The 14,180-nt window shown below is 36.2% G+C and overlaps 1 protein-coding gene across 2 annotated transcripts in view; it reads right to left on the reverse strand.

Moving 5' to 3' along the window:
- UBR1 (ubiquitin protein ligase E3 component n-recognin 1) overlaps positions 1-13,469 on the reverse strand; it is a 137,360-nt gene extending 123,891 nt beyond the window's left edge. Inside the window, exon 1 of one of the 2 annotated variants that reach the window (XM_074289406.1) lies at positions 13,217-13,469. In XM_074289406.1, coding sequence (XP_074145507.1) covers positions 13,217-13,312 — 96 coding nt within the window. In that variant the 5' untranslated portion in view covers positions 13,313-13,469. The remainder of the gene's footprint in view (positions 1-13,216) is intronic. The other variant, XM_074289407.1, reaches the window with a different exon arrangement.
- Positions 13,470-14,180: the final 711 nt, after the last annotated feature.

Consider the following 14,180-nt stretch of genomic DNA (forward strand, 5'->3'; position numbering starts at 1 on the left):
GAGAGAGGGGAAATAAGAGAGGAAGAAAATTATTTTAATATGTATTTGGAAAAATAAAATGTAAAAATTAATTATTCAGAAAAAAAAGAATTTTGATTATTTTTTAAGTGGGGGAGGATGAGAGAGAAATGCCTGTTAACTAAAAAAAATCAATTTGAAAAAAGTAATGATAGAATTAATATTTATATGTTTAATCCAAGCTTCCTGTTAAAGCAAAGACCATATTTTTTAATATCAACATTCTATCAGTATTACTCTATAGTAGCAAGACATGGAATACAGAGAACTAAGCATTATTATCCCTCAGAGGACAATGGAGATGGCATGAGGACTGTGAGCTGCTACAAAATAAAAACCTTATTGAACTCTGAAGAACGGAGTAAAAGATGTCACCATGGAGTTGTATGATAGGAAGATAGGTCAGGTAGCAAGAATATTCCAATGGCATCCTTGCTACATCAGCAAACATGATAGAAAGTCTCCAGCACTTTGGATGGTCCCAGTGTGCCATACTTATACAAGAATATAGATAAGAACTATATAAATGATGAGTAAATATACATGGGTTTTGATTTGTCCTTTTTTCCCCCTGAGGCTATTGGGGTTAAGTGACTTGTCTAGGGTCACACAGCTAGGAAGTATTAAATGTTTGAGGTAAAATTTGAATTCAGGTCCTCTGACTTGAGGGCTGACACTCTTATCTACTGCACTATCTAATTGCCTCTTGATCTGTACTCTTGGAGGGAACTTGCTAATCAACGAAATCACAAATACATTTTAGCAAGAAATGCTGAGAAAAGGTTTGGTGTTGTCTTATGATCAATGAAATAAAGTAGCTGTCTTATTACAAGCAATTTAGTATTTAGTTGCCTCTCTTTAGCATACTAATGGTATTTTAAAATACCACTTTATTTTATTATTATTATTATTATTATGAAATTTTAAAATCTCCTAAAAAACAAGTTTTAGGTAGCTATGTGGCAATGTAATGAGCCAGAATTTTGGAGAAATTCTTATAACAAAGTATTAACTCAGTGGAATTGATAAGACAATGGTTATCTAGTTTACCATGGTGATTAATTCAGTATGATTGAAATAATCTTACAACAAATAATGGTTCCCTAGTGACAAAATGATTGACTTATACTCAGTATGATGAATGTATTTAATTGTAATAGAGTATTTAAGAGGTTAGAATCAGACCTAGGGAGAGACTAGAGCGAGACTTGGAGAAGACAAAGGACTGGAAGCTGGAGCTCAAGGTCTCGGAGCCAAGGAGAGACATTCCATCTTTGATCAGGCTCCTGTGGCTCTGCTCCTTCTTCCCCCACTGAGACCCAGGACCGTCTGAAAGGCCTCCAGAAAGCTAGCCTGGGTCCCAGGCAAAGAGACAGACTGTAAAGGAAACAATAAAGAATTTGGACTTTATCCCTGGCTATTCTTGTGATGATTACTCAGCTGAAATGAAGGCTGGTCCAAAGACCTCCAGAAAGTTAACTAGAACATTATAGCACAGTGGATAAAATGTTGGGCCTGGAGTCAGAAAGATCCATCTTCCTGAGTTCAAATCTGGCCTCAGACATGCACTAGCTGTGTGACCCTGGACAAGTCACTAAACCCTGATTGCCTCAGTTCCTTAATGAGCTGGAGATGGAAATGGCAGATTTTCTTTGCCAAGAAAATCCAAAATGGGATCTCAAAGAGTCAGATACAACTGAAACAACAACAAAAGAAGGTTTTTTTCCCCTTTAATTCTCCTATAGGCAAAACTATTATTATCATATTTTCCAAGGAGATTTATTCAAAACAAGTGAATCACTAAAGATAAGATTACAGTACTACAATGTGTTCTGAAAGAATGAACAAATTAAAGAATTTTTTAAAAAGTGAATTTGATGAGGTCAATTAATGTTAGTTACATGAGTTGGTATGCATGTTTTTATTTGGGACAGAAATATGTTTCAATAATCATAAAACAGTACCAAATCTTTTCTTAGCACTGAGGGTCAAGGGAAAACTGCTGATATACAGCCAACTTGTATTACAAGTTCTCATATCATTTATATTCCCAAACATTCCAGGAATTTTCCTCATCCCCAAGGAGACAAAAAGATATATTCTCAGCTCTGTTCCAGGGTTTTATATGCAAGTTTGGGAACACTTGGGGAAAAAAAACAAAACAAACAAAACAACTTTTAATTATAATATCTTCCTTCTGCTTAGGACACAAAGCGCTATTTTTTATGCTTCTGATCTACTCCCAGGAGTAGTCTCAGAAAAGACTTTCAGACCACTTTAGCCCTTATGTAGCTTGTGATTATAATTTATTTCTCAAATGTTATATAAGCCCTTCTAAGACAGAAAGGTAACAGCCTCAAGTTACAAAGTAAGATAGGCATTTTCAGACATGGAAAATGTGAGAATCTATTTTGCAGATTTGTATATTAGTTCCAAGGACTCCCCCCCCCCTCCTTATGGGGAATGGGTAGGAAAAGGAAAAGGATTCAGCAAGACTAGGAATAAGAATAGCCCAAGAAAAAAAAAGAAAATAGGGTCATTGGAGGGTTTTTTTTTGTTGTTTTTTTTTAAATGAAGAGAAACAAAAATAACACAGAAAGCCAAAATGAATCCAAAAGAGCCAGGAAAGCTTTGAAAGTTACATGTTGTTGTTGTTGGGAGTTGTGAACGGATCCAACCATTCTGAAGAATAATTTGGAACTATGCCCAAAAAGTTATCAAACTGTGCATACTTTGATCCAGCAGTGTTACTACTGGGCTTATATCCCAAAGAGCTATTAAAGAAGGGAAAGGGACCTGTATGTACAAAAAGTTTGTGGCAGCCCTTTTTGTAGTGACTAGAAACTGGAAATTGAATGAATGCCCATCAAGTGGAAAATGGTTGGGTAAATTGGGTATATGAATGTTATGAAATATTATTGTTCTGTAAGAAATGACCAGCAGGATGAATACAGAGACTGTATTAATGGATGAATACATGAACTGATGCTAAGTGAAATGAGCAGAACCAGGAGATCATTATACATGGCAACAACAAGACTATATGAGAATATATTCTGATGGAAGTAGGTATTTTTGACAATGAGAAGATCCAATTCAGTTCCAATTGATCAATGATGTACAGAATCAGCTACACCCAGAGAAAGAACACTAGGAAATGAATGTGGACTACTTGCATGTTTATTTTTCTTCCCAAGTTACTTTTATCTTCTGAATCTGATTTTTCTTGTGCAACAAGAGAACTGCATGGATCTGTACACATATATTTTATTTAAGATATGCTTTCACATGTTTAACATGCATGAGACTGCCTGCCATCTAGGGGAGGGGGTGGACAGAGAGAAGGGAAAAGTTGGAACAGAAGTGAGTACAAGAGACAATGTTGAAAAAATTACCCATGCATATGTTGTCAATAAAAAGCTATTAAAAAAAAAAAAACTTCAAAAAAAGTTTTATGTTGAAATCATTATATCTATTTTAAAAGAAAAGCAAATTGAATATGTTAGAAAGCTAGTTTCATATACAATGCTCTTTTTTTTCTTCTAAAATGTACATTATATTCTATTATGTAAAATATCTACTTTATTTGGAATTTTCTTTGAAATTCCTCAGACACTTAATAACTCTATGATCTTAAGTAACTTAACTTCTTAGTGTACTTAACTATAAAATGAAAATAATAGCACCTACCTCACAGAGTTGTTATGAAGATCAAAAAATCTTTCTAAATCTTTCTAAAGAGCTTTGCAAATCATAGTGGTATATAAACAACTATTATTATTTCTTCTACACTATGACTAACTTGAATACAGATTGAAGCAAAAAAAAAAAAAATAGGAGAAAAAAAAAGCAACACAAAAAATATGGCCAAATTTGTTTTGTTTGATTGCATATAATAATGTGGGGTATGGCTTTTTTTTTTTTGTATTGTCAAAGCAGAAAAGTGAAAGTGGACCTGAAAATACAGTAAACTGAATAATTTAAAAAAAAAAAAAGCTTGCACAGTTAAGTGATTTTTTTTTGGGGGGGGGGGGAAATTTCCAAATTGCTTTTCAGAACGATAGTTCACAGACAGTTCACAAATCTATCTATAATACATTAGGATTTTTTTTCCCCAAAAAGTTACTCAAACAACTGTCATTCCTTTTTTTGTTATCTTTGTCAATTTGGGGGCAATCTATGAAAGAATCTCAGAGTTGTTTTAATTTGCCTTTCTGTAATCAGTAAGTGATTTGGAACATTTTTTCACATATCATTAATAGATTAGATTTCTTCCTAAGAAAACTGAATGTTTTGTATTCTTTAAACATTTATCAACTAGGGAGATCAACTGAGAATATATATACATATATGTGTTTAAATGTATAATGTATGTAGGTACATATACATATATAACTTATCAATTGGGTTTATCAGTTGGAATTCTTGTTCTTATACATTTAATTCACTTTTTATATATTTTTGGATATGATACATTTCTAAGAAAAAAAATGCAGCATGAATTTTTTCCCAGACAACTATTATCCTTCTAATTTTAGCTGAATTAACTTTGTCAATATAAAAAAAGAGTTCTCTCTCTTCTTTCTTTTTCCTCAACTCACATCAGATTCTGTCCCTCCCTCCTGAAATCACTATCTTGTCCCTCCCTCCTCATCCCTGTTTCACATGCAAAGGCAAATCACTCTACCTGTACAAATGATTGCAAATCATTTTCTCTCTAAGGTAACACTTTCTATTATCCACATTCTCTCACTAATCTTCAGTTTCTTCCTAATGCCTACAAACAAATCCATCTCTCTCCTATTCTCAAGAAAACCCTCACTTGATCTATTCATTCCTGCTACTTATTGTCCTATGCTTCTCTCTTTTGCAGCTAAACTCCTTATGAAGGCAGTCTACAATCAGCAGTTTCCTACAATTTCCTCTACTTACCTTCTTCTCACTCTTTTAAAAAAAAATTATTTTAAACCTCTTTTTAAAAAATTTGAGTACCAAATTCTCTCCCTTTCACAAACCCCTCTTCCACCCATTGAGAACACAAGAAATATGATATAAATTATACATGTGAAGGTACATCTTAGTCATGTTGACCAAAAAAAAAAAAAATTCACAAGAAAAATAAAGTGAAAAAATTATACTTCAATTTGCACTAAGAGTTAACCAGTTCTCTCAAGAAGCTCCTCACTCTGACTCTGTATAGTCTGAATTCTGACCTCATCATTCATCCTAAATTGCTCTCTCTAAAGTTGCAGTGATCTTTTAACTGCCAAATCTAATGCAAAATATCAGTCCCCACCTCCATGACCTTTCTGCAGTCTCTGATATTTTCATCATATTCTTCTTAATATCTTTTTCACTCTAGGTTTTCATAACATCACTCTGTTCTGGCTGTCCTCCGCAGTCTCTTTTGTCGGATCTTCAACTCTGTCACATTTACTAATCCTGGGTATCCTTCAAGATTTGGCCCTAGACCCTCTTTTCAAACTATTTCACTTGGTGAAAATCAGCTTCCATGATTATCACTATGCTGATGATTTCAAATCTATTAAACCAACTTGAACCTCATTCTCATTTTTACATCTCCATCTGTCTGAGATATCTTAAACTGGATATCCCATGTATATCTTAAATTCATTATCTTTTTCTCCAAGCCCTAGGTTAGCTTCAATTCCTCACCCTCTCTCCTCTCCTTTTCATACCTATATGACTTTTTAAGATCTTTTCACAAATGCTCCTTTTGCTTTTCTAACTGCTATCACCTTGGTACAGGATCTCACTGCCTTACAACTGGACTATTACAATAGCCTGTTAGCTGGTCTCCTTGACTTGTCGCTCCTTGTTACAATTTCCCCTCAACTCATTATCAAAGCATAAGTCTGACCGAGTCACTTCCTTAACTAACAAACTCTAGAGGCTCTCTATCTCTAATATCTCCAAGATCAAATATGATATTCTATTTGGATAGTAAAACCCTTCATGACTTTCCAATCCCCTATACTACTAGTCTCTTCCATGTACTTACTCTATGATCCACTCTATAATCTAGTAACATAGACTGCCTACTGGTTTATGAACATGACATTTCATCTCCCAAATGTATGCCATTTCACTGGCTGTCTTTCACACTTTTTCCCCTCAGTGGCTTCTCTCAAGTGTCAATTTAAACCCTACTTTCTGCAAATAGTCTTTCCTTGTCTTAATACTAATGCTTCCCACTTGTCCTATATATATCTTATTTGTACAGAATTGTTTGCTTGAGGGCTCCTCTATTATACTGATATCCTTTGAGATTAGGGACAATCATATTATTAATTTGTATGTATAATGCTTATCATAATGCCTTATGATATTGTGAACAATTTAAATGCTTTTTCACTTGACTTTTCCAAAAAAAGTTTTAACATTATTTAACAAAATTCATTTATTTTATCTTCTTTGGTTTTCCCTTACCTATACCTGTGTGAGGTATTTCATTCTTTGTTCCTCTAGTCTGTTTACAATATGACCTTTCAGAAAAATATCCATTTAGAGCTTCTCTTAACATATATTGGCATATATATTGAGAGATGTTAGTCTAAAACTAATTTCAGCCATATTGTTTTGTAGTTTTTACAAGTTTTTGTTTTATTTTTAAGACACTATGACTTTGTAACCAAACTTACTGAAGTCTATTTTTCTCATTCTCCCTGACCTCTACAATTTAGGAGGAATGATAAGCATACTATTCTCTAGTACTATTTCTATACAATTTATTCTATATCTCCTCCCTCCCCACCATCTTCTAATTCCATGTAATGGATTTATTTCAATTATTTCCCTTTCTAATTTTTATTGCTGCAATCTAATTACCTAGCAGTCATTCTTTTAATTTTCTTAATTACTTTAGTATTGGCTCAATATTTACTCCCATCCCCTATTATCCTAAAATCCCTTTAACTGTAATTTCTTGTTCTCTCCTTTTGATATAGTCACTGAAGAAAAAGTATTTCTTTTGTAAGCATAGTACCCTTAATATAACTGACACTCAATAAATGTGTGCTGCATTGAATTTCCTGGGAATAAGACTTGAGTTTTTACCTTAGTATTTCTATTAGTTATGGAAACATTGTGGAGGGCTCTGTAATTGTTTGAAATATAGACTGAACAGTGGTATCCATCATTTTCAATGCCAAAAAAAACTATCGGATTACTTTTAACATTAAAAAAAAAAAGGGTCTCATTTAAGAGTTTTAAAAGGCTTCACATACAATGTAAAAAAATTTGTAAATCAAATATTTTAAAATACTTAAAACTCTACTCTTTTACCTGTCAAACTCATTCAAGTCTTGAATGGATTCAATAAATAAATCTTAGCCTCTACTGTGAAAAACCTTGTACTCACTCATTACTAGTTCCAAGTTACTAGTCTAGATAGTGGGACTTTATTGTATTATCTCATTGTTATAGATTAAAGAATTATTTTATATGTCGTAGCACCAATATATAAAAGATGCTGTTATACATTGTGACAACTATAGAGTCTGCTCCCTCTCTCAGGGGAGCAACACTTTTTAGGGGGTAAAAAGAATAAGCTAACAAAAAAATAGGATACAGGATCTTTTGGTCCTCAACTTTACTCACTCTCTTAACCCATTGTCTCAAATAGACTCACATTCTTCTGTTACCTAGAAGATCAAAATGAATCTGAACTTGTATTTTTATGAGATATTACCCCATTTAATCAACAGTATGTGTTTATTAGAAGTTCCTTACTAGCTTTTACCATCCACAGTAGGTAATCTTAATTTGAAGCCTATGAACTGGTTTTTAATACATATTTTGATAATTGTATTTCAATAGAATTGATTTCCTTTGCAATCCTATGTATTCTTTTCATTTACAAACATTATTAAAGAATTCATGAGGCAAAAAAGGATAAGAACCCTTGTACCATAGAGAATTCTTAATGATTTTGATGTATATATTAAATCCCATCCATTACAGATATTAAACCTTCATTCCTTGTTTTGTGCCTCACTTGATATTAATAATCAAATGATCTATCTCATTTCAAATATTTCACACTTTGCCTTTCTTTTGCACTATCAAATTCTTTCTTATATTAATATCTACATCTACATCTACATAACACGAACACATATAAATATATACATAGGCACATATTTGCATATTACATACACACATATGCATGTGTATGTTATATGCATGTTATATATATATATTACTGTACCTATGCTATATGTATGTGTATATGTGTGTTTATATATATGTATGTATGTGTATATATCTATATTTATAGCTATAGATCTGTATATGTTTTAATTTTCTCCCCTTATCTAATTTAACTGTAAGCTTCTTATGAGCAGGATATGTTCTCTATATACTTATATTTCCCTCTGCCCCACATATAACTAATTAAAAAACACTTATTCAATATGTAGGCACAAGAGAAAAAAGATAAAAAAAGATAGACATTGCCTTCAAGGAACTTACATTCTACCTAAGTTAAAACATGTTCACAGATATATAAACAAGGATATATGCTCAAATCTAATTGTTGAGGCACTAAATAAAAAAGAGAGAAGGTACTCATCAGTGGCTCTCCTAATTGAGAACAAGTAGATAGTATGGTGGCTAGAGGGCTGAACCTGTAGTTAGGAAGACCTCATTTGAAATACTATCTCAGGCTTTATTAGCTGTATGTCTCTTACCAAATCATTTAACTTCACTTAGTCTGTTTCCTCATCTATAAAATGGAAATAATAAAAGCACCTACTTCACAGGATTTTTGACAATTAAATAAGATAATGCAAAGCACTTTGAAAACCTTAAAATATTAGTAAATAAAGTAATTAATAAATAATTATCCAGAGTTTAGCACAGTGCCTGGAACATAGTGGGTACTTAATAAATGTTACTAAAATAAATTACCTTAACGTTAAGGCAGTTAGGTGCCACAGTAGATAGTTACAGGCCTGAAGTGAGGAAGACTCATTTTCCTGAGTTCAAAATTAACCTCAAACACTCACTATAGTTATGTGACTCTGGACAAGTCATTTAATCTGGTTTCCTTCAGGTTCCTCATCTGTAAATTAGCTAGAGAAGGAAATGACAAACTATTCCAGTATCTTTGCCAAGAAAATCCCCAAATGGAGTCATGAAGAGTTAGATGTAACTGATACAATCGAACAACTACAACAAAATCTCTATGTTGGATAAGTCATTTTATATCTCTTGAATTCATATTTCTTATTTGTAAAAGGAGGGGTTAGCATGACCATTAAGGTTGGGATCCCTCCTAATCTTTTAGAATACAAGCCTAATAATTCAAATGTACATATCTCTTTAATGTTTACAATTAACTTTTCTCACAATAATGCTGTGACAAAAATAATAGGGCTATTACTCTACTCATTCTGCAGTCAAGAAAATTTAGAGTCAGAAAATTAATGTGACTTGCCCATGATCACACAACTATAAACAAACTTTTTTTTTTAAATGCAGAAAAGAAAAAGGGAAGTTCATAGAGGGAGCCACATAAAGCAGGATAACTTTGGAATGTATGTCTTAAATTTGTTATATGTTCTTTAAAAAAAATAAAAGCTGTAATAGATTTGCAGATTCATATACAATTTTTTTCTATTCTTTGTTAATGAGCATACTCATGTCTGTGGATGTTTTTCAAGTCCATAATAATAAAAACTAAAAATAAATTATAAAATATTTCACAGTGAGTGTCAAAAGCCAGCATTAAAAACCAGGTTTTCCAACTTCAAATCTAGCTCTATTTCCACCATACAACTCTGATAGGAATCTTCAGTACCTAAAAGTTGCCAGAAAGAGGTGGATTTAAGTCTTTCCTTTGGCAAATACTGGCTAGTTGGGTGATCATAGACAAGTCATTTAATTTCTCATCGTTCTAGGCAGTTCTCTAAAAAAGTTGCAGAGGAGAGTTTCCTTCCTTGAGAATTGTACTAACCAATAAAACCCTAATACAAATCCCTATCTCTATGCTCCAAAGTAGAAACAAGTATGCCCCTAAGATCTCAATCATTATCAGATTCCAAGAAAATATTCATTATCATAGAATTAGCAACAATGGTAATACATTCTCAAATTACACAATCCCAAGAGATTTGGCAGTCTTTACTCTTATAAAACAATTTTCCAACTCTACCTGCTCCCTAAATCATAATAGCATCACCAGCTGCTTCCACTCTGGGCAAGAGTACATATTACCAGGAGATACACAGTTTTCTTTTGCTGATAACTGATAAAAGTAATTCTATTTCATAGAATAAATATAGTATAAAATGTTGCTACTGACTTTTTTTCCCCCCTGAGGCAACTGGGGTTAAGTGACTTGTCCAGGGTCACACAGCTAGGACTTGTTAAGTGTCTGAGGTCAGATTTGATGCTACTGACTTTTAATTCAATTTTGTAATTCTCTTGGAGAACTAAATAATAAAATATTTAACCCACAACTTTCTTTGCATTAAATTTTTCTAAATTCTTTCTCCAAAGACATTATTTTCCATATCCAGAACATAAAATACTTACAAAAGAAAGTCTTTCTATTCCTAAAATGTACAGGTTCACTTTAACAAGCTCAATTCAACAAATATATAAAGCACTTAGCTCCTGAAGGACCAGTATTGTCTTTTGCCTTTCTTTGTATCCCCAAATTCTTGGCATGGACACATAGTAGGTGTTTAAAAAAAAAAAAAAAAAAAAAAAGGCTTATTAACTGACTAACGTGCAAGTGCACTGGAGACATTATCCTCAAGAAGCTTATACTATATATGGGGGGGAAGGGATGTGGGATGAAACTTAACAGAGTTAAGTTAATACAAGATACAAAGTAGAGTGACAAAATAGAGATTCAAACAAAGTATTCTCAGAAAATTTGAGGAAGGATAGACCACTTTCAGTTGTGGCGGATCAAGGAATGCTTCAACAAAGGAAGTAATTGTACTATTAAATGAAATATACTTCAGTGAGCTAAGTGGTGCACTAAAATGCCACTTATCAAAGGCCATGCCCACATAGCTGAATCATGAAGAGCTATCTGAATTTTACAGATTAATGCAGAAAAAAAAAAAATCAGCTGATCAAAACGAACACCAAGTTTTCAAAATGTGACTCAAATCATCAATGTGAAACTATATTGATCTCTCACTAGCTCTCAAACACTGACCCTGTACTGTGTTTCCTCATCTCTACCTAGGGAGATCCCAAGTTTCCTTCAATCTTCGTTCTGGTACCACTTCCTAGAACTTAAAGTAATTTCTAGTCTCTCCTGCTTTTCCTCAGTTGTTGGTGCTCTTTCCCCTACAGAAATTACCCTGGATAACATTATGCTGAAGAGGTAGCAATTTGTAGCAAATAAGGAATTGACCTCAAAGTCAGGAAAACCTGGGTTCAAGTCCAAACTCTGACATATATTATTAGTTTAAGGCCTAGGCAAGATACTTAATCTCTTGGAGCATTTGTCAACTTTAATTTTTCAAGACCTCTGGACTCACAACCTAGATATTATCCTAACTACTTAATCTTTTATCTTCTATGGTCAATCTGTTGTCAAAGGCAAGGTAATTACACATCTTAAAATAGGTGACAACCTACATTGGAAGAGGGAATTTCCATATTTGCTATACCAAGGAAATCATAAGGCCAGTCCTATCCTCTATCCCTATATTTATTATCTAAGCTTTAAATGCTTAAAACTGCACTATGACTTCTGAGAGGCAGTGTGTGTGTGCGTTTGTGTGTGTATGTGTACTTTCTGTACACACACTTTGAAGCTATAGAAATGTGTGCATGTAAATGTGTGTACATATACAAATGTATGTATACATGCAGGTTAACAGTGTAAATGTCATATACATTGACATGTATTACATATCTATCTATCTATCTATACAGTATCACAAATTGTAAGATAGTTTTAAGCTATTAAAACATGATAGCATGTAAATATACATCAATGCATTTACATATGTAAATATAATCACACCCGTATATGTAGGTGTACGTGTAAGCTGCATGGGTGTGTGTTTACATATGAGTAAATATTCCATTCCAACACAAACCTGTATGCAGATACAGGGTTGACTACAGGCACACACGTAAATATAAGTCACTTATGTTCTGTGTCTACATATAAGTATATAGGTATGTGTCTGTACAAATATATGTATACACAAGTCTGAGTATACATGACTAGGTGTGTACACACACACACACACACACACACATACACACACACACACAAATAGCTAACATTTATACAGAGCCTACTAAGTGCCGGGCACTGAGCTCAGCCCTTTACAATTATCCCATCCGATCCTCACAACTCTGGGAGGGAGGTGTTACTACTATCCTCATTTTACAAGGGAGGAAACTAAGGCGGGGAGAGGTTCCGTGACTCGCCCAGTGAGTCCCCACTAGTATCTTGAATTCAGCTTCTCTTGACTCCAGACCCAGGACTTTTAACTACTGCCACCTAGCTGCTCCAATAAGATATATTGAGTTATGCACATACACATATCATAATATCCAATATGTAAAAATAGTTTTAAAAGCATAAGCACGTGTCAAGCCCCTACTGTGTGCCAGGCCCTGTGCTAAGCGCTGGGACAGAAGACGAGGCAAAGGCACTCTGCGCTCTCAAAGAGCTTCCAGCAGGAATGGGGAAGCAGACGGGCTGTCAGTCTGACACACTGAGGGGCAGCCGCGCTGGGCGGTCCGCCCCAGGGGAAGGAAGACACGCCGCTGGAGAGAGGAGTGGATGTAGGTTAACCTCCGCGCGGGCACGATGCTAGGCACACAGCAATGTCTCATTCAATGAATACTTCCCGAAGCGGAGGAGGTTTAACGCGGCGTGGCTGAGCTGCTTCCCAGGGCTACCCCAGTGCGCACCCCGTGCTGCAGGAGGAGACCCCGGCTGCGCCCGAGCTCCCGATCCGCTCCCAGCCTCCCCCGCCGGCTCGGCGCGGTTCGCCCTCCGGTGACAGCAGCCGAAGCCGCGTCGGCGCCTTGGCTCCCCCTTAGGTGCGGGGCCGGGTTTCTCCCCGACACGCCGCACTCCACACCGCCCCCCCCCCCCCCAGTCTAGTCGGGAAACGCATTTCCCGGGCCGCGGGTACATGCCCCGAGAAGGGGGAAACGACAAAGAGGATCCATGAAAAAGCCTCACCGTGGCAAGTTCCTGAGCACTCGGCGGGGACTCGCTCCCGGGAATGCCAGTTCGGTCTCCAGTCCGGCCCGCCTCCCAGAGCCCGACGTCCTCCATTTTGCTGCCGATTGACACCCGCAATTGACGACCAGAAGAGGAGACGACCCGAAGCCAGTCAGGAGCCGAACGGACTTGGGCTGGGCGACACTTTTGCGACACCCCCTGAGAGGGTCTCAGTGGCAGGAGTTGACGCAGAGCCGGAGAGCAAGTTCCGGTTTGCGTCCCTGGCATTGACGTCACTTCCTGGAGCGGCGAGAACCCTACCTTTTCTAGTGTTTTTAACGTTTGGGCGAGGCTACAGGAGAAGCTCCCCTCCCCCGCCCCTCAGCATCCCAATCCCCTGGAGTTCTGCTTTCTGGAAGGGTATAGGAAGAAAGGCAGAGGCTGCAATGTCCAGACCCATCGAAAAACAGTTTAAAGGGCGGGTGAGAACCTCTGTTCAGCCTCCCTTCCTTTTGTAGATGAGGGGACCGACGTCCGTAATGTTTAAGCAACTAGATGAGTTTTCTCGAGGTGAATCGTGTAAAACCTGAACGAAATAACACCCCCACCCCCACCCCTTAGTCCCCGCGCCCCGCGAGACCCATTCCTCCGCTCCGGGCCTGCACAGGAAGTTGGCCATTTGCATTTGGGAGTACTTAGTCTTAGCGGGGTCTTTCTCCTGGGGTGGTCTGCACTTGTGATTTTGGTAGGTGAGAATCTCTTTGAATGGAAACTCCTCCCAGGGGCTGGAGACAAGCAACTCCTCTGTAACTCAATTTGTAGGTTGGTAGTAAGATGGATAGAGGGCAAAATTGCAGTCAGGAAGACCTGAGTTCAAATACCGACTACCTGTGTGCGAAGGCATCACATCACGGAAGCCTGGGTGCCTGTGTCCCTCATCTGTAAAGTGGAGAAAAATAATAGTGGTTTGGTTGAGAGCTGG

Source organism: Sminthopsis crassicaudata, chromosome 2 (assembly GCF_048593235.1).
Source record: "Sminthopsis crassicaudata isolate SCR6 chromosome 2, ASM4859323v1, whole genome shotgun sequence".
Classification (NCBI taxonomy): domain Eukaryota; kingdom Metazoa; phylum Chordata; class Mammalia; order Dasyuromorphia; family Dasyuridae; genus Sminthopsis; species Sminthopsis crassicaudata.